The 26596-nt window shown below is 41.8% G+C and overlaps 1 protein-coding gene across 1 annotated transcript in view; it reads left to right on the top strand.

Moving 5' to 3' along the window:
- The first annotated feature begins 2144 nt into the window (after positions 1–2144).
- Scgn (secretagogin, EF-hand calcium binding protein) overlaps positions 2145–26596 on the top strand; it is a 35385-nt gene continuing 10933 nt past the window's right edge. The window contains exons 1-7 of the mRNA XM_028776349.1: positions 2145–2399; positions 3474–3544; positions 9918–10010; positions 12359–12448; positions 16101–16157; positions 16950–17027; positions 24990–25045. Coding sequence (XP_028632182.1) covers positions 2318–2399; positions 3474–3544; positions 9918–10010; positions 12359–12448; positions 16101–16157; positions 16950–17027; positions 24990–25045 — 527 coding nt within the window. The 5' untranslated portion in view covers positions 2145–2317. The remainder of the gene's footprint in view (positions 2400–3473; positions 3545–9917; positions 10011–12358; positions 12449–16100; positions 16158–16949; positions 17028–24989; positions 25046–26596) is intronic.

A 26596-nucleotide genomic window follows, 5' to 3' on the forward strand; every position in this document is an offset into this window, starting at 1 on the left:
GAGAGAGAGAGAGAGAGAGAGAGAGAGAGAGAGAGAGAGAGAGAGAGGACAAATATAGGGAGGAGCCTCTGGGGGAAGGGCAGCCCAGCTGCTGGACTGGAAAGTTCAGGGTTGGGGGCAGGGTATGCCAGGTAGGGACTGAGGGATGCTGGGAGAACTGGGAGGCCAGGTCTGCTTTTGATAGGTAAAATATGAACCTCATTTCTTTTGTCCCAGGGTCGAAACCAAACAATGGTGACACATGATCCCTATAAATTCTGAGCCCTTTCCCTTTTCCTGCCTCTAAGCACCTCTTCAATTTGTGAATCTGGCACTTTTTCCATGAGTGATGGTTATAGTTTTCATCCCTTAACCTAAACAATACTTCTAAAAACTCCTGAAGTTTATTTTACCGATAAGTTTCTGTGGATGATCAATCATTTTAATATATAACTTGTACTGTTTACTATATACTGTGCTAAGAGTTTATAGCATCATTATAACATTATAGCATTATAACAAACCCACAAGGCAAATGCTGTTAGTCTCACACAGCTAAAACTCAACATAACAAAAACAAACAAAATGCTTCTAAATAACTTGTCTAGTGTCACACAGCTAGTCAGTTGCAAAGCTGCATTTTGAGCCCAAAGCTTATCTTCCTCTAAACTACTTTAAATATTATTATATACAATTCACATTTATTTGAAAATTTAAACGTCATACTCAACATCATGTCACACTAGGCTACTCTTGGCTACAAATTTTTTCAAACTTTGCTTATTTTTTGTAAATTCTTTTTAAAGAACACAGTCACTCCATCATGAGGCAACAACACAGCAGCAGCCGAGATTCACTGGGCACGTCCATGTGTTTCTCTGACCCTCTTAGCAGCCCTCCAAGGCAGACATTGTACTTTTCATTTTAAAATATGAAAGCGGAGGCTTAGAGAACTAGAAATGGTGGTCCATCACAGAGTTACCACTTTGTTCAACCAGGATCCTGAGCTGGAACTGTTGAGTCTCATGCTCTTTTACTACTGTGGTTTAAATAGCTTACATCTGTGTGCTCTTTAAGAATAAATTGAATGCTAGCAATGGGCCACAAAGAAAGGGTACTCCTGGTCCAACTCTTTCCATTTTTGTTTTTTTCATTCTCCCTATCTCTCTGTTGTTTCACATGGCAGCACAGGCTAGCCTGGAACTCATAGTGCTCTTCAGCCTCTTGAATATTGGAAGTTGCGAGTGCAAGTCACCACATCTAGCTCGATTTTTGCCTAACTCCCAAACTTCTTCTACTGATTGCCTAACAAGATGTTTTAAGTCCAAAGTCACCAGGGTAGTCTCTTTATCCTCTCAGAAATCCACTGGTCAACAGTTTTAATCACTAGAAAATGTGTTCCTTTAAATGGTGGCTATAATTTTGTCTTAAAGTGTCCCTAAAGAGTCAGTTACAAACATCTGAAAACTCTATCATTGATAGCATGCATTGGGTAGACCCTCTTTTTGGTACAATGCAGCTAAGTTTATTTTTGTTTCAGCACTTTGTTTCTCTTTGTGGGTGTTTTTGTTATGTTTTGTTTTGGAGAGAGCATCTCACTTTGTAGCTCAGGCTGCCCTGGAACTCACTGAGTATCACAGCAGTCCTATTTCAGATTCTAGAGTTCAGGGGCTACAGGTGTGTGCCACCCAAGCCTGGTTCCCTTCAGCATCTTAATGGCACCACTCAAGCCACAATGACTGGAATAGCAAGTCCCTACAGTACCCTACAGTACAGCAGTGTGTATGTTTTCTGATGCCTCGCTCAGCATTCAGAGGCCACCTCTGAACACCTTCATTTCTCTTCTTCTTCTTCCTTCCTCACCACAGTATGTGTCGGTCTCATCAGATCCATAAGGTGCCAGCACTGACACTTCTTTCAACTCTAAACATGAATAGCCCTTTCCAGAAAACCCCTTGAGACATTAGTTTGAAAGGTGAGTCAAACAAGAGAATGTTTTTGAGAGTTTGACAAACAACTTAAACGGAAAGGCAGTGAGCCGTGGACAGGAGAGACAGTTCCCAGTTTCTTTCTGTCTGATCCCCGACACCCTCCTCATCCCATCTGCTCCCCCTACAGCTAACAGGCAGAAACCCCGCTGAGATCTGCTGGGCGTGCGGGGCGGGGCAGGAGGACGCCTGCGGGTTGCCTCGTAGAGCCTGACATCTAGGCTGCGAACTGCTCAGGGACACCAAGGAGCCCGGAGCCTGCCTTGTCCACTGGTACCTAGCTATAGAGGGAAGAAGTGGACCGAAGAGTCCGGGAATAGAGCTAGGCGATTTTTACCCCTATCAGCACCATGGACAACGCACACAAACAAACTCAAGCTCGTCTGGATGCTGCCTGCTTCTGGCAGATCTGGCAGCGCTTCGACAAGGAAGGTGAGCACCTTTGATCATTTGAGCGCCTAGCATAGACTCAGAGGAAATTAGAATTTCTCCTAAGCGCCTTTCCCTATAGGAAAAGTTTCTGCCTGCCTGGTAGAGTACACTCAGCAAATGTTGGTTTTACATATCAAGAAAGCTTCTGAAAAATTCTGAGCGGACTGAGGGCTTTCCTGCTTTCCAACCTGTGACTGTATGAGTGACGTGCAATTAATATATTAACAAACATCACCGCATATTGATTCCAGGCTGTTTGGATAAAACTTCAGCAATCTGTGGTGCTTTGTAAATGTGGCAGTTTTTTCATTAGTGACTGTCACACTATCCAGTCTCCATTCCCAACAATGGAGGATGAATTTTAGCAACATGCAGATTTACGTCCCTCTACTTCAAAACATGTTCTTAAAAGTAAAACAGATCTGTTTGCCATTTGGCCTTGTCCATTGGTAATTACACACACACACACACACAGACACACAGACACACACACACACACACACACACACTGTCCTGTCTGAAAGGCATGTTTACATACAAAAGCTAGGAGTTAGTATTTACTCCTCTCAATGTATTTGTAGACAGATACTGAAGTAACAACAACAACAACAACTACAATATGTGAGGGTTACAGAGGTGGCTCAGCCACTAACATTATATACTGCTCTTGCAGAAGACTCTGGTTTGGTTCCAGCACCTATCTTGGGTGGTTCCCCACCACCTGAACTCAACTCCAGGAAATCTGATGCTAACCTCTAGTCTCTAAGGGCACACTCACATTCACATAATTAAGATAAAATACAACCCTTTTAAAAAGGAAAACAGGAAATATAAAACCCAAATCTAAATAGCAAGATATGGTGGCACACACCTGTGATCCTAGCCATTGGGAGGTAGAGGCAAGAGGATCAGGAGTTCAAAGACTTCCTCAGCTACATAAGAAGTTTGAAGCTAGCCCGGGATGTATGTGACACTACTTCAACCCTCACACCTATAATATTCTTTTAGACAAATATTGTCACATTTATTCTATATTAGTGACTATGTTTATTTATGTTTATTTTCTTTTATTAGAAAAAGGTTACATAAAAGAGACAGAGCTGGATGCCTTCTTTGATCATTTGCTCGCAAAATCTGGCACTGAGGTAAGTACTCATAGCACAGGGCATTCTAGTATGTGCCTCTCGGCAACATTCGAGCATCAGAGTCTTGTGCTGATTTGAACCTATAATCCCGTATGACCTCGTTTTTTTCTTTGCATGTAACATCTCTCCCTCTCCTAGCAACATAAAGAGATTTAGGCAGGTTTTATAAAAGGTACCATCACATTAGGCGTGCTGGCCACTGATTTTCATTGAAACATCTGTCATGCAGTTAGACTGCTTACCTTTTGTGGACTCAGTCAACTCTAATTCATTGTTTCCTTGGTTACATCTCTGCTAATGGAGTTCAACAAGAGGTAGGGTAACTCATAGATGAAAATGAGATTTAAGTTTCCGTGTTCACACATGACTAACAAACCATTTAAAATCATTTCCCCATGATCTGTTTGATTAAAAGAAGTTGTTGTAGATTTCTCATGAACTGCTAAACAAAAGCAAAACCAGTATCCTCAGAATCAGATATAAATGTAAAGCAGTTTATTCAGATGGTAAAACTGGCATAGAGAGATGTGGATTTGTTTAGAAAGTTCTTGTACCAAAAGAGAGGGGAATAAAATAACATAGAGACACCAAAAGCCCGGCCAGCCTGTGATTGATGTTCAATACAGAGAGAAGTCCTTTGGATGGGTGGTCATCTCAGGAGGAGAGGCTCTGGGACTGCTGTGTTTACATAAATTGTCTCTCTCTAGGTTTCCATACTTTACATGGAGGAACATTAAGGGTCACATAGTCCCACTTTGGAACCATGGCCATGGCCATGGATTCTCTATCCTCAAAGAGTTCAGGGAAAGGTGTTAAAGGAAATGACTTCCAGCTAAGAAATGTAAACCAAAGCAAAACAAAGCAAGGCAAAACAAAGCCAGCCCTTGGTCTTCCTGTGTTTGTCTCTTGTATTTTGCGCCTCTTTTGTCTCTCACTGTCCTGCTCACTTCTGCGTTCCAGACCTCTCACTTCTGCGTTCCAGACCTCTCGTGTTTGTTACTGCACTCCTGTCTCTCTGACCTCCCTGTGTCAATGTGTGATCTTTGCATGTTTCTCCCATTTCTTCAGCCCTCTTCTGGTTTTGCATACTTCCACTCTGCTTTTCAAAGTTTTCTCTTGTCTCTTCTATCCCTTAACTCTGTTATTTCTCCGATTCCATCCCTTTCCCGTGTCTCTATCTTACTTCTATTTCTGCTCTTTATTTTTTTTACTCATAAGTTTCCTCTTCTCAACTCTTGGTCTCCTTTTCTTTCAGTCTCAGGGTCTCTTTCCTTATTGCCCAGTCTCTCTCCCTCTCCCTCTCTCTCCCCATCCCTCTCCCTCTCTTGCCTCCCTCCCCTCCCCCTCCCCCTCCCGACTGCTGCTTTAAAGAGCTTCATGTTAACTTGCTTTGACATCTAATTTTCTATTAACAGCCATGTTGTTAACTTCCCATGACAATGCCCAGACCAGTATAAAGATAATTGATGTATTCAACAGAAACTTTGTTCCAGAGCTCAATAAGTGATCACTGTCCTGACATGGGTCTTAATTTTAAAATTAACTGAACTTTGACCTGGTGGCCTTCCAGATTCAGTTCAGTTTCTGTATGGTGTATGCACATGTGTTCTCCCAAGAGAAACACTGAGACAGCTGCATCGATTTGTGATGATGGATTATGAGGACACTGCCTTATGGGTGGATAGGAAGCCCCATGACAGGACAGCAGTAGCATGGTTCTGTCTGAGTCCTAAAGCTTTGGAATCAGGAAAGCTGAGGATGTAGCCCTCAGTTAAAGGCAGGAAGTTTTCCTGAAAACTCAAAGGAAACGTGCTAAAAAAAAAAAAAAAAAAAAAAAAAAAAAACCCTGGAGGCCAGGGACCAGAAAGCATGGGTTTCAAGGCAGGGCATGAGTCCTTTGCAGTTTTTAAAGCATAGTAGTGAGGCAAGTTTGCCTTCTGTGTTCATTTTCTCTACCCCAGCCATGAGGATGGTTCCCTCTCACACTTCTGTGTTACTTACTTTGATATTCCATGAAAAAATATGTGACAAGAGAAATTTAGAGAAGGACAGGTTTATTTCAAGTCTAATAGCTTCAAGTTGACTTGCTTTATTTAAGGATAATTGAGTAGTTTATTTAAGGATACAGTTGATCATGCTGGGGAAGGCGTGGTTGGTGGATGATGTTGCTGGTCACATTGTGTATCCATGACCACAAAGCACTGAGAAATGTGTGTTGGTACTCGGCTCACTTTCTCAGTTTGATTTAGTGCCAGTCCCCTGCTCTTGTGGTGGTGTCATCTACATTCAGGGATGGGAGTGGGGTCATCGCTCCTTAGTTAAACTTTTCTAGAAACGTGTCACAAACTTGCTCAAAGGTTTGCCTTCAAACTCCATCAGCTTCACAACTAAGATTACCTATGACACTCTCCAATCTACACAAGTAGATTATAAAATTCCCTGGGAACACCTTACAGACTGACTCAGTAATGTTTGGCAAGTTTCTAGGTATTTCTTAATCCATTCATGTTGGCACCTAACAGAACCACCATCGTCCACAAAGATGGCCTATAGGCTGGGACCAAGTTGCCACTGAAACACCCTGGTTCTGGATTTTAATGGCCTATTTCACAAGGAGCTAGTATAAGTGGAATGTGCATCGTAGCAGTTGAAAGGCCTACAGTGCACATGTTCTCGAGAGGATGCTGTCTCCTTGGGCTCTTATCTTTTCCAGCCTTTTTTTATGCAGCCCCTTTGACTAACACTAGCCAATGGGTAACTGAAAATCTATTTCTTAATCATGTAAAAACCTCTGAGATAGAAAACAAACTATGGTGACTTTCAGCTTGTGAGGGCAAGTTTTCCAAGTCCCAGCCTTTGGTGACTATCATAAGCCATGTCCCCACTGTACTGGTTCTGAGAGTAAAGAAAGGCACCCAGGAAGAGAAGGGAGATTGCTGACAATCACCTCAGGGGCCCACAATATTTGCTCAGTGTGACACAACTAATCCAGCCACTGCTTCCTGTTTTGTCACCAGAGACTTTGATCTCAGCTCACTAATGTCCCCTCCCACATTTTTCATTTGATGTGAGCTCACTTAGGAACATATTCAATTTTTAAACTCGGCCTTTCGCTATTCCCCGCTATTAATCCTCAAATGGATACATTTGGTTGATGTCTTTACAGAGTCAATCTGTCCTAGTCCTCTTATTTTAATCATTTAATCATTATTTTAATCATTCTAAATATAAGACCAAAGCCCTCAGCCAGACAGATGGCTTTGGTGTGGCTACAGCATACATTTCCATTTGATTAATAGGTTGCCTTGATATAAATACTAGTTGGGTTTTTTTTTGGCTTAAAATGTAAAATAACTGCTATTTTATTTGATCTTTAGTTCGTACTAACAAAGCCTTTTGGTTTTGGCAGAGTCTTATCTCTGTGAAGTTTATTCCAAATGAAACTTATTCCGCACTTGCACTCGGACACTTGTTTACTTGTTTCTTTCCCGTGCATGTACTTCATTGCATTTTTATGTTTGAGTCTCCTCCTTCCAAAGGTAACAAGGTAAGAAACAATGAGACACAACTCCATTCAAAATGTTTTAAATTTTATTTATTTTTATGTTTATCAGTGTTTGGCCTGCATGTCTATATACCAGTGCCCTCAGAGGTCAGAAGAGTGGGCCAGATCCTCTACAACTGGAGTTATAGATGGTTATGAGACACCATGTGGATACTAGGGAACCTACCTGAAGTCTTCTGTAAGAACAGCAAGTGCTTCTGTTAATGGCTGAGCCATTTCTTTAGCTCCATAACTCCATTTTTATACGTGTTCATAAATTTGCTCATGATTAAACATGGAAGAGGTAAATATTGATCAACTGACACAAAACCCAATGGATCCCTATATTTCTCATGTTTGCTTCAGTACTAGAGGCATGGGAAACGACCATCATCTTAGTTTTAAGGGGCTTCCTGCAGAATAGAGTGTTTTACCATGATCTTAGAGGATCCAGTAGCTCAAATCATCCGCTAAGAATATTTCCTACCTTGTTTATAACACAATATCACACACACACTCTGTATCTTCTTCCTGCAACTAGTGAGACAGGAGTCCAGTGCCAGGGACTATATTCTTGAAGTGATGTCTGGGTCTTCCCTAGCATGAAGTTGATTCTATTGACCAAAGTACCAGGACTTCCAAGGATGGGCTTTTAATCTTCAGGGTCTTATACAGGTTAGAGCTAGGCAAGGATGACCATGGGCGCCTGAGTTCAAAGATAGCAATGAATGAGGTACAACCAAAATTGTAAATGTAAAAATATTAATTTTCTCGGTAATTTGACTACATGGTTCTCCAAGGTGAACTTTGAGGATGACAATGTCTTGTCACATGTCAAATGGTTGGACACACCTGGGAATCATGCTGTTCAACTAACTACTTGTTGAACCTCTCTGAAAAAAACAATACCAAAGCAAGTCACCAAATTGTCCCTGGATTGTTTGAATTTTTTGTTTAGAAACCATCTGATTCTAGGCTTTAACTACTCTGCTGGACAGCTTCTGTTCTATGGGAAGTAACAATGTTACTTCAGGGAAGCACAAGTATATACAAATTGCCATATTAGTCTAGGTCTGCAGTGCCCAGCTTCTCAAACCAGCCTTTTTTCTTTCTTTGAGGAGGGCAATCCCGAGACAACCGTGCCTCAGACACTCTGATCATTTTCTACTTCACTCTTCTGAATCACCAGGACTGATCTGGAAGAAACATACACTTGATTGAGAGTAGCAACAGGCAATGGTCATGAATCGGATTTTCCTCTTGTCACATCACAAGATGAGAAGGGGAGTTGGTGTTACTCTTCAGCCTAGTTTTACACTATTGGAAACAGGTGTTGCAAGAACAGCCCAGCTGAAAGCGACTGGTGCCCAGGACAAAATGACACTGCTGATAGGCCAGTCAAGTGAAAACAGAAACACAAACCAAAGCCAACACACACACACACACACACACACACACACACACACACACACACCTTCATGGAAGAAAATGTCAGGAGTCTAGAGTCTGGAAGTGAAGCCAAGGGCTGCAAGGTGCAGAGACATTCTTCTGTCTCCCATAGCTGTCGTGAAGACTTGGTGAACTGCTCTTTATGGAAGAGCCTAACTTTATGCCCATCTCCTGTCTGTTACTCCCCAAATTTTATTTCCCTTCAATCTTCTGTGTTCTGAACTCTGTCTAGGCAGTTGCCCTTCCTGCCATCTCCAGCTCCTCACCATTGTGGACACTTCTCAAAGTGAAGTCCAGTGGAAGGAAAATCAGGACAAAGATGTCCTCTGGCAACCTGTGATGGAGGACACAGGCCAGGCCTGTCTTTCTATCATGTTCTGGGGGCTGGCATTATGTGTGATAAGTACATGGGGGTGTTCAATAGAAATCAGTGTGCCTTGGGTTTGTATTGGAGGCCAAATCTGGATTGGGTTAACTTGTTTTCTGGATGAGACAGGAATAATTCCAGACTTTCTTTTTTTTTGTTTGAATACTTTGATTTCCTGGCAGTGTCTACAACTATTCTCTAGAATTGCAAGTGAGAAAAGGTAGAATCTGGGTTAGTACAAGGCCAACAAACAACTTCCCTGCACATATAGAGATGAGTGAGGTTTCCAGGGGCCCCTCCAGAGGCTGAGTCAGCCTTACTACAGCACCAGCACGGATGGTATTCAGGTCACACCCCTTTTTGGCCCTGGTAATTCATAGCTGATGAACTTGGAGCCTTCTGTTAAGGAGAAATAATTTAGCATAAATTCCAACACCTACAGACTCAGAATTGGGCAATGTTTGGATCACCGCTACCTCAGCTCTAGCACGCCAATTTCTTCCTCACTGCTAATTATATGTCGTATTTCCTGCACTAACCTTGACCTCTCTAGAGAAGATGATTGAAGAGAAACAGGTGTGTAGGAAATGTGATACATGAGAGGGGTCTGGGATACCTTGGTAACTCAGCATCTACTTTATTTCTTTGTGTTCCTTTTAAATTATTTAACTTTGAAGAGCCCTCAACTGGACTGATTAAAAAAAAAAAAAACAGTAAAACCTCTGAATTCTTGGAAAGAACTCTTATATATTAATTACAACCCACTCCTTCCTTTTACCCAAATAGATGATATTTAACATGTTCTTTTAACACCCAATGTAGTCTCTAAGCTTCTCTAACATCCAGGGAGGATATTGATAGGTGGCTGATTGATCAAGAAGTGTCTGCCACTGCTCCATCTTCTGGAGAAGAGAAAATCATTAAATGGTTGGAGCAATGTGGTGATCAAACTGCATGCTTTGAATGCTTTAGATCGTGGTGGCTTTAACATAGCTATATATGGTTTGTTTCAGGACACTCTTATGGAAGAAAATGTGCAGAAAGTGAAAGAACAGTTAATGACCGGCCATGACATCTCTAAGGAAGGTCACATACTGATGAAAGAGGTAGTTCTATGTCTACACCTCGTGCCGTTATATTCATGAGCAGCCATTTCCTTTAAAAGACAATGGAAGCCAGACATGCTAACTCATATCTGGCATCTCATCATTCAGGATGCCGAGGCAGGAGAACTGCTGCCACTTCAAAACCAGCCTGGGCTACTGAGTGAGTTCCAGGCCAGCTTGGGTTACAGAGGGACACCTTTCCTCAAAACAACAAAACTACCAAGAACAGCAACATAAAGGACAGCAACATCTTGCAGTCAACTGAGAAATCAGGTTTTTTTTTTGCAAGGCTGTTTGATCAGAAAATATTTTTGAAATGATCTTTCTTTTGTTATCCACTTAATTGTAAAGAATATTTCCACCTCCAACTCATTTATGAAATTGGAACTCATTTAGTCCAGACTGACTGGGCACTTAATGTGTAGGCGAGGATGCCTTTAAACTCTGGACCTTTCTTCTTCCACCTTAAGTGCAGGGGTAACAGGTGTGTGTCACCGAGTGCAGCTGTACAATTCTTTCATTTTCAGTAGATTATCCAACATTAACACCTGTTCTGTTCTTGGAGCGTTCCCTCATCCAACGTGTGTCTGTATATCATCTCATGCAAATCGAATCTTGACAATCAGAAAACATTTACTGAGCATGAATTTAAACCTCAGTATCAGCTCCTAGGGAAGGGTGGGAAAATCTCTCCCTGAAGATCATTAAGAACAAAACGGAGGTTGAATGTGGTTGTGCTCAACTTTAATCTCAGCACTAGGGAGGCAGAAGCCAGCAGATCTCTAAGTGAGTTCCTGGACAGCCAGGCTGTTTCAAAACAAACAAACAAACAAACAAACAAACAAACACCAAAAGGCAATCAAACAAAAATAAACAATCAATCAAAGAGCAAAACGGAGGCTAAGCACGTAGCCCCTGCCTAGCAGGTGTTGAGCCCTAAGTTTGATCCCCAACAATGCAATGAATAAACACACACCAGAAAACCTGTATTCACTTTAACCCCTTTTATTAAACACCCACTAAAGCAAGTTACTGTCTTGGCCACACAGTGCCTGCTTCCCACAGTCCTCATCTCAGCAGGTCATTTCTCTTCCCGTTAGAAACCAGTTTACTGTTCAGAAAACATTTCCACCTACAATCGTGTGTGTGTGTGTGTGTGTGTGTGTGTATGTGTGTGTGTGTGTGTGTGTGTGTGTCTGTCTGTCTGTCTGTGTATGGTGTATATGGTACATACATGTATGTGAATGTGTATATGCATGTATGAACACCCATGGGAAAGCCAGAGGAGGGATTGGGAGTCTTTCTCAATTGCTTTCCATTTTCCTCCCTTCAGGCAGTCTCAGCTGAGCTGAAGCTTGCTGTCTTGGATGGGGAGACTCACCATCAAGCTCCTAGGATCTGTCCTCTGCCCATCAACACTTGGGTTATAGGTGTAGGGATTATACCTGGCTTTTCCATAGGTGCTGAGGATTTGAACTCAGGTGTTCATGCTTCATTCACATCAAGTGTACAGTGCATCATCTTTGCAATTAAGATAAAAAAGTATACACTAAAATGATGAACCTATTTTAGTAAATATGTAAGTCAGACACAAATTGATAGTAATTTTTATCAAGACTTTTGTACTGTAAGTGATTGGATGAGCTACATATTTGTATGATTGGCAGTACAGTGGCTGTATTACATCACAAGCATGTGAGAAACTGGTACAGTCTGGACTCACTCTGTCACACTGAACAAGACCCAGAGGAAATTACTTTTACTTATGGGGACAATTGGGAAAGAAGATAATACACACTCTAACAATCCCAGCTGAACTTGCCTGTGTGCTGAGACAGTGAATGATCACTAGGGATCAAGACATTACACTAGTTGATGGACCAGGTGAAGTAAATCAACCAAACTGGAGTTTCAATAGGACCGTGGCTGGCTGAATTAACGTATTTGTGTATTGTAGTAGAAGATAGTTATGTTAAGTAGACACTAGTTATGTTAAATAGTATAACCATAGCCAGCACTCAGGCATCCAGGCAGAGAGCAGTCATTTCTGCTTCTGCACGTGGCACTGACTCTATAGCACCAACCAATAAAACGTGGAGATTCTGTGTGGGCTTGAGGTTGCCTATTTGTGAGATAGATTTTACCACTTACCATAATCAGAAAAATGCTAATAAGACTATGACTGGGTCTGCATTATCAGCCTTAGAGCAACACTTATTTTGTAATATCAATAAACTGTCAATTGTGGAGGTGCAGAGAGATGTGTGTAGAACATATTAAAGGACATGCTTTACTTCTTAAATGTGCACTGGTAAGAGCCCCTGACAATTCCTGTTTGTTTCCTATAGCTTGCCAGTATGTTCTTATCTGAGGATGAAAATTTCCTCCTGTTCTTTCGCCTGGAAACTCCCTTGGATAACAGTGTGGAGTTTATGCAGGTGAGTACTTGCTGTCTCCATGGAAAAGGAGGGTAGGTCTGCCATCTATCCCTGTCTGGTCTCTAAGGGAGAGGTATGCCCAGAGGACAAGGTCAAACAACTAAGCCTCCAAGAGAGCTTATTTATCCCTCCTTCTATTGGACTGCGTCTGTGCTGGAGGCTTCTTTAGCTGGGGCCAGGGGAAGGCCTAGACAAGGGTCAGGCAGGTATATTGAAAGGATGGAATGAGAGAGGCAGGAGGCTGCAGCAGGGGTGTGTGGAGGCTGGAGAAGCTGAGCCCCTCTAAAGATACAGCACAGTCAGAATGCAATTTGTTGGAGTGTTATCCAAGGCAGTGGACCTTGTACTGAGTAAATGCTAAAGACAGTATTGATAGCTCATCTGGCCTCTGCCCCTTGGATACCCACTTCCTCAGCCTCTAGAAGGTGAATGTTACATTGATGAAGAATGTCAGGGAAGTACAGCTCAGAGTTTGTCCCAGGCCACAGCTATAGAGTCAAGACAGCCCCATATCCTGGTTCACTCCTGAAGTCGTTGCCATAGTTTAGCATCCTTTGAACAATTGTTTATCCTACTGATAAACTGTGTAAGCATATGCTTAGTAAACTCATAAAACTTATTTGTATGGACCACAAATATATTCCAGTAATCCAAGACATGCAACATAAAATAATTATATATTTTTAAATCAATAAAAGTGGTAAGAAGAACATATAAAAAGAGGGTGAAGTAAGCAAGTCTCCAGATAGCTGCTGAGGTTCCTAGGCCTGTGCTGTGGGTTGTCGTGGAAAGCAACTGCAAAGATTCAGTCACGACCAGAGTTAACTTTTTAAGAGTCTCTTCCTTTTGACTGAATAATTTAGCTTTTTATGAATAGTGCCCCATATCATGGACTCATCTACAGAAGCATCAGAGAAAAATCCCATTGCTGAACACTGCATCACTAAAGAGCAAATCTCTATAGAATAATGACGGAGGAGGTTTAGTATAACATTGAGTATCTCCTTTGATTGCTACCCATCTCATATCTATCTATCTATCTATCTATCTATCTATCTATCTATCTAATCTATTTTTTATTTATTTTACTTTTGCAATGAGGCCTGTATCTGAACAAGGGACTCATGGCTAGGAACCCCAGGATCCTCCTGACTCCACCTCTCAGTGCTGAGATTACAAATGCATGACATCACATACAGATTTTCACATAAGTGCTAGGGATCTGAACTCAACAGGTTAGCACAGCAAGCAGTGCACCCACTGAATCATCCTCTTAGCCGTCCTTTTCTGCATCTTAAATGTCCTTCTTTGTGTTCTTCCTATTTCACAGGGTGTAACCTTTCCTACGAGTCTATTGGCAATATGCTTTTCCTCATTGCCTGGACATCTTTTTATTTTGTGTTCTTAAAAACAGGCTTACTAAATAGTCACATAAAATATTCCGTCCTCCAGTGGCTCAGATGCAACATTACTATAACATCATTAAATGGAGACAGCTTGGAGACAAGCATTGCAAAAATCTGTGTTTCTTAAAATGACTTGACATTTTCACCATCAAGTTATACTTACATATAAAATTTAGACTGTGGATCACATTTTGTACATAGATTTTAGAAGCCTGGCGAAATCAATCATAAATTACATAGACAGAAAGAATTGACATTTCTGAATCATTCTCTCATTAAATAATATCACAGGACCAGTGTCTCACATTATCCCTGCAGAGTCTACAATCAGATTGTGTCTAGAAATTAAGACCCTCGCAGTTGATATATTTGTTATTTTGCTGATGCTAAATCTCCAACAAAACAAAGACAAAATATCCAACAAAAGCAAACTAAGAAGAGTTTATTTTGGCTTACAGTTGGACTGTCCCGTCCATCATAGTGAAGAAAGGCACGGTGGCAGGGCCGAAAGCAGCTGATCGCCTTAGGTGTGCGGGTAGAGACCTACCCAGGAGGTAGAGAAAGAAGGATGAGTGCTCAGCTGGCTCTTTTTCTTTTATTTAGTTGGGACACCTGTCTGTGAGATGGTCCTGCTCACACTCATAGTGTTTCTTCCCTTCTATGTTAAACCTGTCTGGAGAGACTCTCAGACACAGGACAAGTGTATCTCCTAGGTGATCCTAAATTACTAAAGTTGACAATGAAGATTTATAATCATGTTTAATAACAGGTTCCCCTAGTATGATGGAAGGATAATTTTATCTACTAAAAATTAAAGCAAAATCAATCATCCAACACCTTCATGATGCTTTTCATTCTGTGGCTCCATGGACTAATCAGAAGTGCTGATTATTAAGTAATGAGCATTAGTGCTGCTCACAGGTGTTCAGCTGGTGTCTCCTAGTTCAGTATGCAGTTACGTCTTCAGTCCATCAGCGCTGGCCGCAACCATCAGGAGGGATGGCTTGCCACTGTGAAGTATCAGCGGCCTTTTATCCCCTCTACTTAGAGTCAAGGCCACACAGGAAGAGTCCTTAGGAAACTTTCCACTGGGTGTTTGCTTTCTTGATCATTGCTTTTAAGTTTTCCTGAGACAGAATCTCTATGTAGCTCACACTGGCCTTGAGCTTGTAATCTCCCTGCATCATTCTCCAAAGTTCTGGGATTTTAAGCATGCACCATCAGGGCCAATTGTTTGTTTTGTTTTTATTTTGGCAGGGTCATGCTGTGTAGCCCGGCTTACTTAGGGTAGTGCCAGGGTTATGTGAGCAACCTTGTCATGTTCTTATTCTCTTAGCGTTTGTATTCCCCACCGCCACCTCCCAAAGTTCATCATTTTGTTAAGATAGTACTCTTTAGAGTTTAATTGTAAATAGATAACACACGCATTTTCCACTTCGTGTTGCCTTAGATTTGTCTCCCAGGAGTGCAGGTCGCTGGGTAAACCTACTTGTGTGGTCTGAGCTCAGCATACATGCTTAGGATACATTTTGTTTGTTTCTTTGTCTTGTGGGGTCTCTTAGAACTCTCACGTTCTCGACAGCTTAGCTCTATATTTAAGGCAGTATTTACATAGTATCTTGCATTTTTGGATTTTTGAGTGCAGAGAAGATATTTCTGCTTTCTGTACTGTCCTCAATAGAAGTCTCTCAGGATTCTATTTTGCCTTTTCTAGCGGAGGCATGGTCCACTTGAGTGGTTCTGGGAGATCTCAGTGATGTATCTGCATCTCTGCTGAATTCCACCCAAACAACTGCTGTCACCACAGCCAGCCTTGAACTCCATAGAAAATGTTTATTTCCATCCAATTAGGGACCATTTTCAGATGCTGAATCACAGGAACCCAGTAGAAGTCCCCCTCCCCCTGAAATATCTGAGGATGTTCAGTGTTATGCTTTGAAAATAGGAACTCCTTCCTGGGTTCATATGTTTGAACACTTGATTCTTTTTGGTGACATTGTTCCGGAAGTAGAGCCTGACTGTTGGAAATAAGCCCGTCCCTACTTTTTATCCATTCTCTGCTTCCTGACTGTGGATACAATGTGACCAGCTGCTTTGAGCTCATATAGTCAAACATTCTCCACCATGATGGACTGTGTTCTCTTGAACCATGAACTGAAATAAACCTCCCATTAAGGCTGCTTCTTGTCAGATAACAAGAAGTCAGGTAGCTAAGATTTGAGATAAATGGCTTTTGTGTGTTTCAGATTTGGCGAAAGTACGATTCGGACAGCAGTGGCTTCATATCAGCTGCTGAGCTTTCTGTAAGTGTCAGTGGGAAGTAACACTGGGTGAAGGGTTGGTTTGGTCATCTTTAGAATACATAATATGCATGCATGCATGCATACATACATACATGCATACATACATGTATGTATGTATATATATGTAAATGTATGTATGTATTTCTATGGATCCAAGACATGCGGCTCTGGATTTGTTTCTTAAAAAACAGCCTGACCAAAGGAAGTGTATTGCTATAAAGATTTAAAAAACAAGGCTGGCAAGGTGCCTCAGCCTGTAACTGCATAATCCTAATGTCCTGACTTCAATCCTTGGAACCATGTAAAGGTGGAAGGAAAGAAACAACTCCACAAAGTTGTCCTCTGACTTCTACATATTGTTGCACATCCTACATGTTATATGCATGTATATAAATGTATATGCATGCAGTCACACATATGTACACACACTGGTTCGCACATACACACACACACACACACACACACACACAGCATAGTACAATAATAAGTAAAACTCTTATAACCAATAAACAAATGAGAAAACAATAAAGGTTTGGAAAGTGCTTGTCATGCTGCTGTCTTTGGGAGAAAGGCAAATGAAGCTTTTAGGACACGTTTCATACTTGGAGTTCTTCTCTGGCTTCCAAGAGCATCTTTCAGTGGCAATCCTCCACTCTAATACTTAATGCTTATTGAACATTTTATTTCCTCCATGAAACAAGTTGTGATCTCCATCCCTATAGAAAAGACCTTAAACAAGTTTATATCTATTTGCTCACTGTGTTCAATGTCACTTTTCTCTTGGTTGCACAGAACTTTCTCCGAGATCTTTTCCTCCACCACAAAAAGATCATTTCTGAGGCTGAACTGAAAGAGTATACTAGCACCATGGTGAGTGAAAGCCTGTAGGCCCTGACGGGGAGCTTGACTGTGTCTCCTCATTTCCCCAGGAAATGTTTACTGATAGAAATGTTTGCTGCATGAGAAGAGCCTGGCTCTGGAGCAGTGGCTAAAACTGAGCTGTCGTAGCCTTTTTCTTGCAAAGAGATGCATGCATTTGAGAAAGAAGGCTGTTTAGCTGCCTTTGGAGATACCAGGAATGTCCAGGAAATACTAGGTCTTTTAAGAACCTTGCTAGCAAACTCAATGCTCATTAAAGTTACACAGAAACAAGTAACCATGGACTTGTACCATCAGGACTCAACAGATATGGGCTATCACAACGATGGTGATTCTACTCATTGAGCTCGTGGGCTCAGAGCAGAGGAAACTCAGATGGGGATGGGGATGTTGTCTAGGTAGTGCCAGGCAAAGGGAGCTGATGGCTGTGAAGCACTTTGCATTCCATGGAGAACACATATGCCCTCAATGGTTAGCTCTCATGTCATTATCTTACACTCCTCTTGTGGCATTCTTGATCCAGATGACCATGAGATGATTTCAGTGTCAAAGTCCTTGAAAACTTATTAGACAGACAACGTTGTATCTGGTGGGCTCCTCATGGCTCCATTCCAGTGATCACGCAGTGCTCTCTATAGCTTGTGTTGACTCGCCCCTGCTGCTGTGCCAGCCTCTGCCCATCTCCAGACCTGTGCTTTATTCTCACCACATCTGATTTCTTAATCAGTAAGCAAGTGACTTACAGACACAGTCTTAGTTGTGTACTATAGGAGTGTCACATTTATTTTATATTTTTAACTTAATGCTTATTAGAATTTCATACGTGAGTACTATATTCATATCACTATTTAAAAACAACAGTGTCTCTATGTTACATTTAGATACAGAGAATCCTGAGAAGAATTTATGAGAAGTTGGAGCATATCCTACTGAGAACAATATGTGGATTTTTGTTCAATTGTGGGCTAATGGTGTGTGTGTGTGTGTGTGTGTGTGTATGTGTGTGTGTGTGTGTGTTGGAGGTATGCATGTGAAGGTGTCATTAAAAAAATGGGGATGTCTCACTGACCTGAGGTTTATTGGTTAGCTGGTTAAACTGGTCGATTAGTGGTCCCCAGGGATCCTCAAGTTTGTCTTCCCAGTGCTGGGACTACACGTATGCTACCACCCCTGTATTTTAAACTGTGGGTTCTTGGAATTAAACTCAGTTCCAATGTTTGCAGAAGCTGTTCACCCACTGATATATCTCCCCAGCCCCATATCTAGGCTTTTAATCGGGTTTTTCAAATACTGACACTCATTTTAAAGATTAGCCAACCAAGAAAAGCTGTTTCTTAGCCAACAGCACCATAAAGCTAAACTTCCTGCATGTCAGCCCTGGATACCTCCAGAATCTCCCTCTGGACTCTGGCCACTCTGAATGCTGGCTCAATAATGAGTCTTCCCAGGGGAGAAAAAAAAAGCTATTTTGACCATGATGACTTCTAAATAAGAAAAGATGATGTCCAAGAGAGAACCAAATCCCAGGACAGAGTATCAAGGAAGCATTTTGGCCTCTTACAATGCTATTTGTTCTAACTGAATGCAGGATGTTATTGGGAATCCCAAGCAGACATGAGCTCAGCATTAAAAAAGCAGGAATCTCCCAGGAGCAGGGAGCAGCTGTCCTTGTTCAAGAGCCTCCGAGATCCTTCTAACCTAAGCTCCAGTGAAGCTCTGTCATGGAATAAACACGGAGGGGAATTCATTTGCATTTTTCAGGGGGCCAGACTAGAAGGCCTTGAGCATATTTTAAACAACAGTTGAACAGAATGTTAGCCTGTCTGTTGTTATCTCAATTTAATTAATTTGTAAAACATGAACTACATGATGCATATATTTACATTTAAATCTCTAGCAACTTTCTAGCATTCTTCCAGCTTGAAGCTGTTTGAGCAAAGGGCTTCTGCCTATTTCCAGCTATCAAGCCTGATCTCCATTTTCTGCTTCCTAAGATAGCTCAGTGTTTTTTTTTTTTCTTTTTCTTTTCTTCCTCTGGTTCTCATGCATCCTTCAAGATTCAGGTAGATGCTATCTTTCCCTAAGAAATCTTCACAACTTCCTTTCGTAATGAGCACCAGTACCACTCTCTAGCCTGTTGTGCATGTCACCACCTTAACACCGTACTCCTTCACTTAAGTCATCCCACAGATACTGTTAAGTGCTTATAGTGCCCCAGGCATGAGTCTAACAACTGGGGATTCAACAGTGAGAAAGCAGGCAGCAAACAATACATGCAATAAATAATAAATGATTTTGCACGACAGAAAATTAGGGAAACGTAGAGATGGATATGCCAGCATGGTAGAGAATTGAGGGTGTCCTAGTCTCATTTATGTTGCTGTGATAAAAATATTCTAACAAAAAGAAAATCAGTGGAGAAAGGGACGTTCCATCAACCTATAATGCATAACTATGGGGCAGTCAAGGCAGGACCTCTCAAATGCTAGTCACATCATATCACATCCCCTATCAAGGGCAGGAGAAATGACTATGCTTCTATGCTCACTTGCTTGTTTTTGCTTAGCTTGCTTTCTTAACTCTTATGTAGGCTAGGGACCCCTGCCTAAGGAGTGGTACCACCCATTGTGGGCTGTGTCTTTCCACGTCAATTAACTTAAAATAATGCCCCATAGACATGTCCCAGGTCAGCCCAAATGTATGTAATTCCTCACTATGACTCTTTGCAGGCAATTCTAAGTTGTACCAAGTTGACAATTAAAGCTACCTATCACATCCTTATGGCCTACATCCTATCTCCAAGTCCCTGCCCTCGCAGGAGTCTGAAACTCTTCAGGCTACCTATTGTAAACTGAACTGAATTTTCAGTTGTTACCTAAGAACCAGCTATGACTGAACTAAGATAGAGTAAGTAATGATTCTCTTGGTGATCTTCCTATATCCCTTGCTTGTGTTCCTCATGACCCTGCATAATTCACATGGGGGGTGCTTTATTAAGCATGGTCCTGTGTTTAAAATTTTTCCTTTCCCTTAAAATGAATGCTCAATTAATGCTCCAGGGCCAAGTAGACATGGTACCTGGCAGAGCCAAAACTCAGTATTTATGTCTTTTTCTGGGGTCCTTTACTTCAGAAAGATTCTCAAGCAGCCTGAGCACTGGTTATGAACCATGATGCCTTCCAAGGGCAGGGCTGGCAAGAAAGAGAGGGGTAAGAACATGTCTTGGTTCACCAGAATTCATATCACACTGTTCATTTCCTTGAATTGAGTCTGTGGTCTCCCTTTGGACTATGTGTGTGTAATGGCCATAGTCAAATTGCAATGGGCAGAGGAGCAATGTTAACAGAGATATAACATTTTCAGGGGGCATATGTGATAGTATGGGGAGAAAGGGAGGTATAGTATTGATATAGGAACTAGATAAGACACATTGAAAAGGCCTTGTGACATCATTGTCTTAACTTACTCTGTCCTCTATGTCCATCTTCCAACGAATGAATTACTTAGTATCCCTACAGGAGTCATGCTTGCCTTCAGATAATTGTAGTTTGTATTAGCCCCTGAGCATTAAAGGGCTCTCCATGTCACACTCATCTGAGCAGTCAGGTCTCTTCTAATATTTACTATCCTGTTGAATGGCAAGAAACTTAGGAATGACAATAGGGTGTTTTAGGGCATGGTGTTAAAGTCCCCCATCCTCAGTGATCATATAGACCTCAAAATGTCTCAGAAGATGCCCTTCCCCCTGAGGGATGTCACTCTGAGGGATGTTTCCCTGTGGTTAAGTTTGATCTGGTAAATCAGTTCATGAAAATGTGTGAGTTCTGTCCCTGACAAATGTTTGGGGAGGAATTGTAGAGAAAGATGTAGTAGTACCTGCCTTAGCCTTAGAAACTACTTCAGGAGAATCTGCGGAGGCAGGCGAAAGAACCAGAAGCTCTCTGGTTATCCCTGTTGTCTTCACTGTGAATGTGAACACAAATGTCACCAGCACAAAGCATCCACCAGTAGGAGGAGTTGAGTTCAAGCTTCCTGCCCATCACTCATTGCTAGTACTACCTAGCCCCAAGTTTAGGAAGCTGTCTACCTTCTGAGGGCTGAGAGATTCCCTAGGAGTGAATCACATTTCTGCTGCTTTCATGACTTCTTACTCAGCAATGAACACAATCATTGCAAAGCTGCACTGAAGATTTCTTTTCAGGTTTAGCATGAATTGCTTTACTTAAGAGTGTAACCTACCAGATGAATTCAAATTGACCCTAATGAGGATGGCTGCATTTGAGAGCTGTGTGACACATGGCTAACAAATGAGCTGAGGGTGAACAGCCAGTCAGAAGAGACAGGCTCATACATGCATGCCACATCCTGCCCCATCCTTATTAATGTTCTTCTGAAGGAGGAAGGGAAGGAAGAATGCTACTAGCTCCAGGCAGGAGAGACCATGTATCTAGATAGGATATCATTAGGTGGTATTTAATTTCACTAAGTGCAAGCTAATAACTCTGGGAGTTGCTATTACAAAACAGCAAATAAAGTTCCGATACTTTGACAGAGAAAATTCTATGAGGTTAAGTTGGCCTTATGAGTTGATATAAAGCCGGTCCAGTCCGAGGTCTATCTGGACTCATTTGTGGGATATTTTCTCTTCCTATGTCTACTCTCCACATGCTGATGAGGTTAACCAGTTTTAAATTCAAGAAAATGCCTGAAAGCCTCAGCTTATGTCTCTGACTCAGACCACTCTTTTGAGCTTCTCGGACGAGCACACATGGGTATGTGTCTCCACTTTCGTACCCAACATCTCAAACGTAGCAGGTCCAAAGTTGACATTTTGCCTTTGTCTCACAGACTCGCTGTACAGGTGGCTCCCTTCATTTTGATTGATGTGTCAAGGCAATCAGTCTTGATCCCTTCCCTGCTACTCTAATTAGCAAATCCTATTGACTGCTACAAACATGTCACTATAACTAAATATTTGAAGCACAGTAATATGTAAAAAAAGAAAAGGTTTATTTAGCTGACAGTTAGGGAGGCTCCTGGTGAGGAAGTCATGGCAGGTGCATCCTGATGGCAGAAGTGTATATGAGCCATAACAGAGTGAGACCAGAAGCAGGGGGACATTCCAAGGTCATGCTTAGTCGGCTCATAACAAGTCATTCTTCCTGGAACCAAGTCACACAAGACCTACACCAATCCCTCCCAATGAGCTAACCACCTCCCCCTGGGTCCCATCTCTTAAGCTTTCCCCCACTCAACACTGGCTCAAGGGAGAAGAAGTTAAACTTTCCTACCTCAACATCATCCCCTGGAGACCAAGCTTCCAGCATGTATTCTTTTAGGGGAGACTCACAAAATAGCAGCTGTATTGAAATTACATGAATCTGGCCATTCCCACCAGGTTCTAAGCCACAAGGATGGGTCACTGAAGATGTTTCGTTACCTTGACTCTTACCTTCTGTGTTCTCTGTTGAACACAGCAGCCTGTGATTCAGTTACATTGTAGCCAGATCACGGCTGAGATTAAACCCTCCAATAACTATTGTCTTTCAGAGAAAATGACAAAGTGTTACTACCTGCTTACTTACCAAGCCACCATTTGTCTCAATTTATCCCCTTTTTCCACTTCCACCTATCACATGATAGACTTTTCCTGAGGAAAGAAAACACATGCCTACTCACTCCAGAAAGGGAAGCCACACAGGCCAAAGTGAACAGATAAGTTTTTATGTGAACATAGTATAGGTGAGGGGCTGCTGTACAAGAGAAGGAATGACTCAGGGATGACAGCTACATCACTGAGAAGACCACTCCAACATCTGTTGTGACTCACAAAAGCCATCTTCCTGGAACTCTCTGAGAATGTCTACTCTGCAACTTGGTTGGTCTCTGCTTCTTCCAGGCATCTTGACTTCTCTAAGAGTCTCTAGGTGGCTATGCTGGTCTGACAGTGCCCAGCACTCCCACTGCTTATATAAACTTGACTGGTCTAGAAAATCTATTCAGTTTCAGGAACTTTCTGAAACTATTGAGTTGTTCCTTCCTGAGTTTTAAGGAGCTTCCTGCAGAATGGAATGTTTTGCCTCCTTTTAGAACAGCCTGAGTCTTAAGGAGCTCCCTTCCAGGACGGAAGGTTGAATCTCAGAGGACATTGCTATGTAACACAGCTCAGGTCTTTCTACACTACCACCAAATCCACTTTCTAGTAGGTTCACTGGCTAAGTATTGTGTCATGGCTTGTATATCTTCTATCTCTGTAAAATACCTTTAATCCAGAAATGCATATGACTTTCACGACTTCTTCTCAACCTTTTCTCAAAAGTTGCCTTCTCCCTAAGGGTGCCTGTTATTATGAAATGGTTCATCACTGTCAGGTTACAATCACCTAGGAGACAAGCTTCTGAGAGTGTCTATGTGTTTTAAATCTCATGTGTATGTGGTATGTTTGTATGTGTGCTTGTGTGTGCATGTGCATGTGCAGGCTTGCTGGTATGTAACTGCATGGACTCCCATGCCATGGTACACATATGGAGGACATAGGATCGCTTCCAGTGTTAGGCCCTTACCTTCCATCCTGTGGGAGATAAGGCCATCCTCAGGTTAGCTGGCAGTCCAGCTCCTGAGAATATCTCCTGTGTCTGCCGCTTCCCAATGCCTGGATGAGCACCAGGGTTACAGATGTACCCCCAAGCCCAGCTTTGACATGGGTACTAGAGGGCGGATTCAGGTCTTTGTACATGTATAACAGGCACTTTTGCCACGTGAGCTCTCCAACTCTGACTTGAAATAAACCTCAAAGCCAGTGTTCACATGGGTGGGGTCTAACTGACCACACTCCAGTTCTCCCTTAAGCACCTCTCAGTCTAGAAAGTTTTCCTTTTGAGTTTGCTCAACAAGAGTAAGGCCCATGTCTTTCTAGTGAGGTTACTATCTGCTTAAGACTCAATCTTGTTTTCTATTAAGACAGAATCCCCTGCAATTATGGCATCACAAAGGATGAGGTACAGGCCACACTCAAAACATGTGTCATTATATGACTAGATATAAAATTTATATTTAAAGGCTGTGATATGACATGTGAGAAGTCCCAAGAATCAATTGTAACATCTGCCACTTCTCTGGTTTTGCTTTATAAGACTGAGTCTTACTATGTACATCAGGTTGGCCTTGAACTTGCACCAATCCTCCTGCCTCAGCCTCATAAGTGCTGAGATTATAGACACGTACTAGCACAGGTTTATGCCTGTTTTAGTAAGTTCTATAATGAACAAGTTTTGATGAGAAAGTTTGGAGAGAATGGGTTTTTGAATTAATTTCAAATTCTAAAGCAAAAACAAAACCAAAAACAAACAAAACCCCAAAAAAACAAACTGAATTTGGAGGAGAAAGGATGTAAAACAAATGTATTTTCACAAGCACTCGTACCTCCTTTGCCTCTGCAGTCTCCTCACCTGATGTGTCCACAGATACTCTAGAGCTCTGGAACGTGAAGTCACATTCCAGCCCATACATGTAAAGGAGTATGTTCCCCCCCATATTGCCTAACCCCAGAGTGGTCTTCTGTTCTGAGGTTAGAACAGACAGTTTTAGCTTTTAATACTATCTCACCTGAAGTCTTGTATAGGTTGATAGTGCAAATAGGCTCTTTGGACAATGCTGGGTGTCTTTTGCCCTCCGCTCTGCTCAACGAGACATCATCTGTAAGATTCCCTCACCCAAGGCTTGGTTGCTGAGATGCCATAGGTGAGATACTTAAAACCCCCGACTCAAAGTGAAACACCAGATTTTAGGCTGTCATCATTATGTGTAGGGTTAATGGGGTTCTGAGTCTTCTCTGCTACAGGGCTCGGACAGCCAAGTCTACACAGAAAAACCCTGTCTTGAAAAACAAACACATAAAATAAAGAACTTCTGGTTTGAGCATTTGTCACATCCATGTTCCTTTCTGTCTTTTAGATGAAGATCTTTGACAAAAATAAAGATGGCCGTTTGGATCTTAATGACTTGGCAAGGTGAGTGGTACAGAAAAGTGGTGAACTCAGAAGCTCCTGTCCCAGGGTCTGATGGTAACACACACATCCTTTGAAATCTGAGAGCCACTCTTGCCTGGAGTCTAAGAGACCAGGTTCATCTTATTAAACCAACTGCAGTGCTTTTAAATCATTTTGGGTAACAGATTCCTTTGTGAAGATAAACAAAGCTCGATTCTGCCTAAATGCACAATGCACATATATAGAACATATTGGTGTATATTATATTATTACATTATTTATATTAGAAATTCATAGATGGGTCATTGGTGGATTTTTCCCTCAGAGGCCAGGCAGGATTCCCCTCCAAACCCAAAATCTAAAATAATAATAGCAATAATGGTGATAACTATAATAAAATAATAACAAATGAAAGAAAGAATCATAAAGCTATTTACTGACTTTGGGAATGTTAAATTGTTAATTCAGAACAACATTAAAAACTGATTGAACATTAGTAGAGCTGGCCTTTGGGGGTTGCCTACCCTCTGTAGTTCCTGAAGGCTTGTGGGGGAGAGGGGAGGATGAGAACAGGAGCAACATAGTCCATGAGTCTGTGAGGTGACTTGGGATTGATAACCTTTGCTGTACGTATTGTTATGTAGCTTTCTATTACTGTAATAAAATGTCAGAGATAGGCTAACTTATAAAGAGAAAACATTTACTTATTTCACCATTTCAGAAGCTGGATATCAAAAACGCATAGCACAATTTCTAGAAAGAATTTCTTGGCTGTGTCACACCATGATGGGAACATTTAGGTATTGTGTATCTCCTGTCTGTGTATCCCTCCACCTGTTTCTTGTTCTTGACACTGAATCCATGGCCTTTGCATATGCTAGGCTCAGCACCTGGTCCTGAAGGTGGTCTGTGAATAGACACAATAGGAAGACTCTTGTTGGTTCTGGCCATAATATTGAGTCTGATACACTAGATGGATTTCTGTGTTTCCTAGGACCAGATGTATTCCCAATTGACTCTCCCCAGGTCACTTTGATGAAAAAGGGACACTGAGAGACCAGTCAAAGAAGAATAAAGTGTTTCTCTCCACAGAGCCCAGCAAGGGACCTCAACCCCACAGTCCTGTTTCTGCGCCCTCTATCTCACATGTTTGCTTGAGCATTTAAGGCAGAATTCCCACCCTGTCCTCAAGCAGAGTCAAAAAGATTTGAGAGTCACTCCTCAGAAGAAAAGTCAGTATCCAGAAGATAGATTGAAATCAGGACATATGGGCAACAACAAGCGCTTTAATCTCATTGTTCACTATGCTGAAGTCTGCTTAGTCTCAGCTTTCCATATAAATAGAAACAGAAAATGTAGCTTAGCACTAGAGGATCTCAGTGTCCAGCATGTATAAGACTGTAAGTTCAGTTACACACATACACACTTGCATGTGCACACACATACACACACAGATAGAGGTAGAGAGAAATATGAATATAAATGGAATCATGCATGTACTTTTCAGGTCTCGTTATATCACTTGCAATAATGTTTGAAAGGTGTGTCTATTATGACTGACCACTGGCCCAT

This window comes from Grammomys surdaster, unplaced genomic scaffold, assembly GCF_004785775.1.
Source record: "Grammomys surdaster isolate TR1022 unplaced genomic scaffold, NIH_TR_1.0 267, whole genome shotgun sequence".
Taxonomy (NCBI): Eukaryota; Metazoa; Chordata; class Mammalia; order Rodentia; family Muridae; genus Grammomys; species Grammomys surdaster.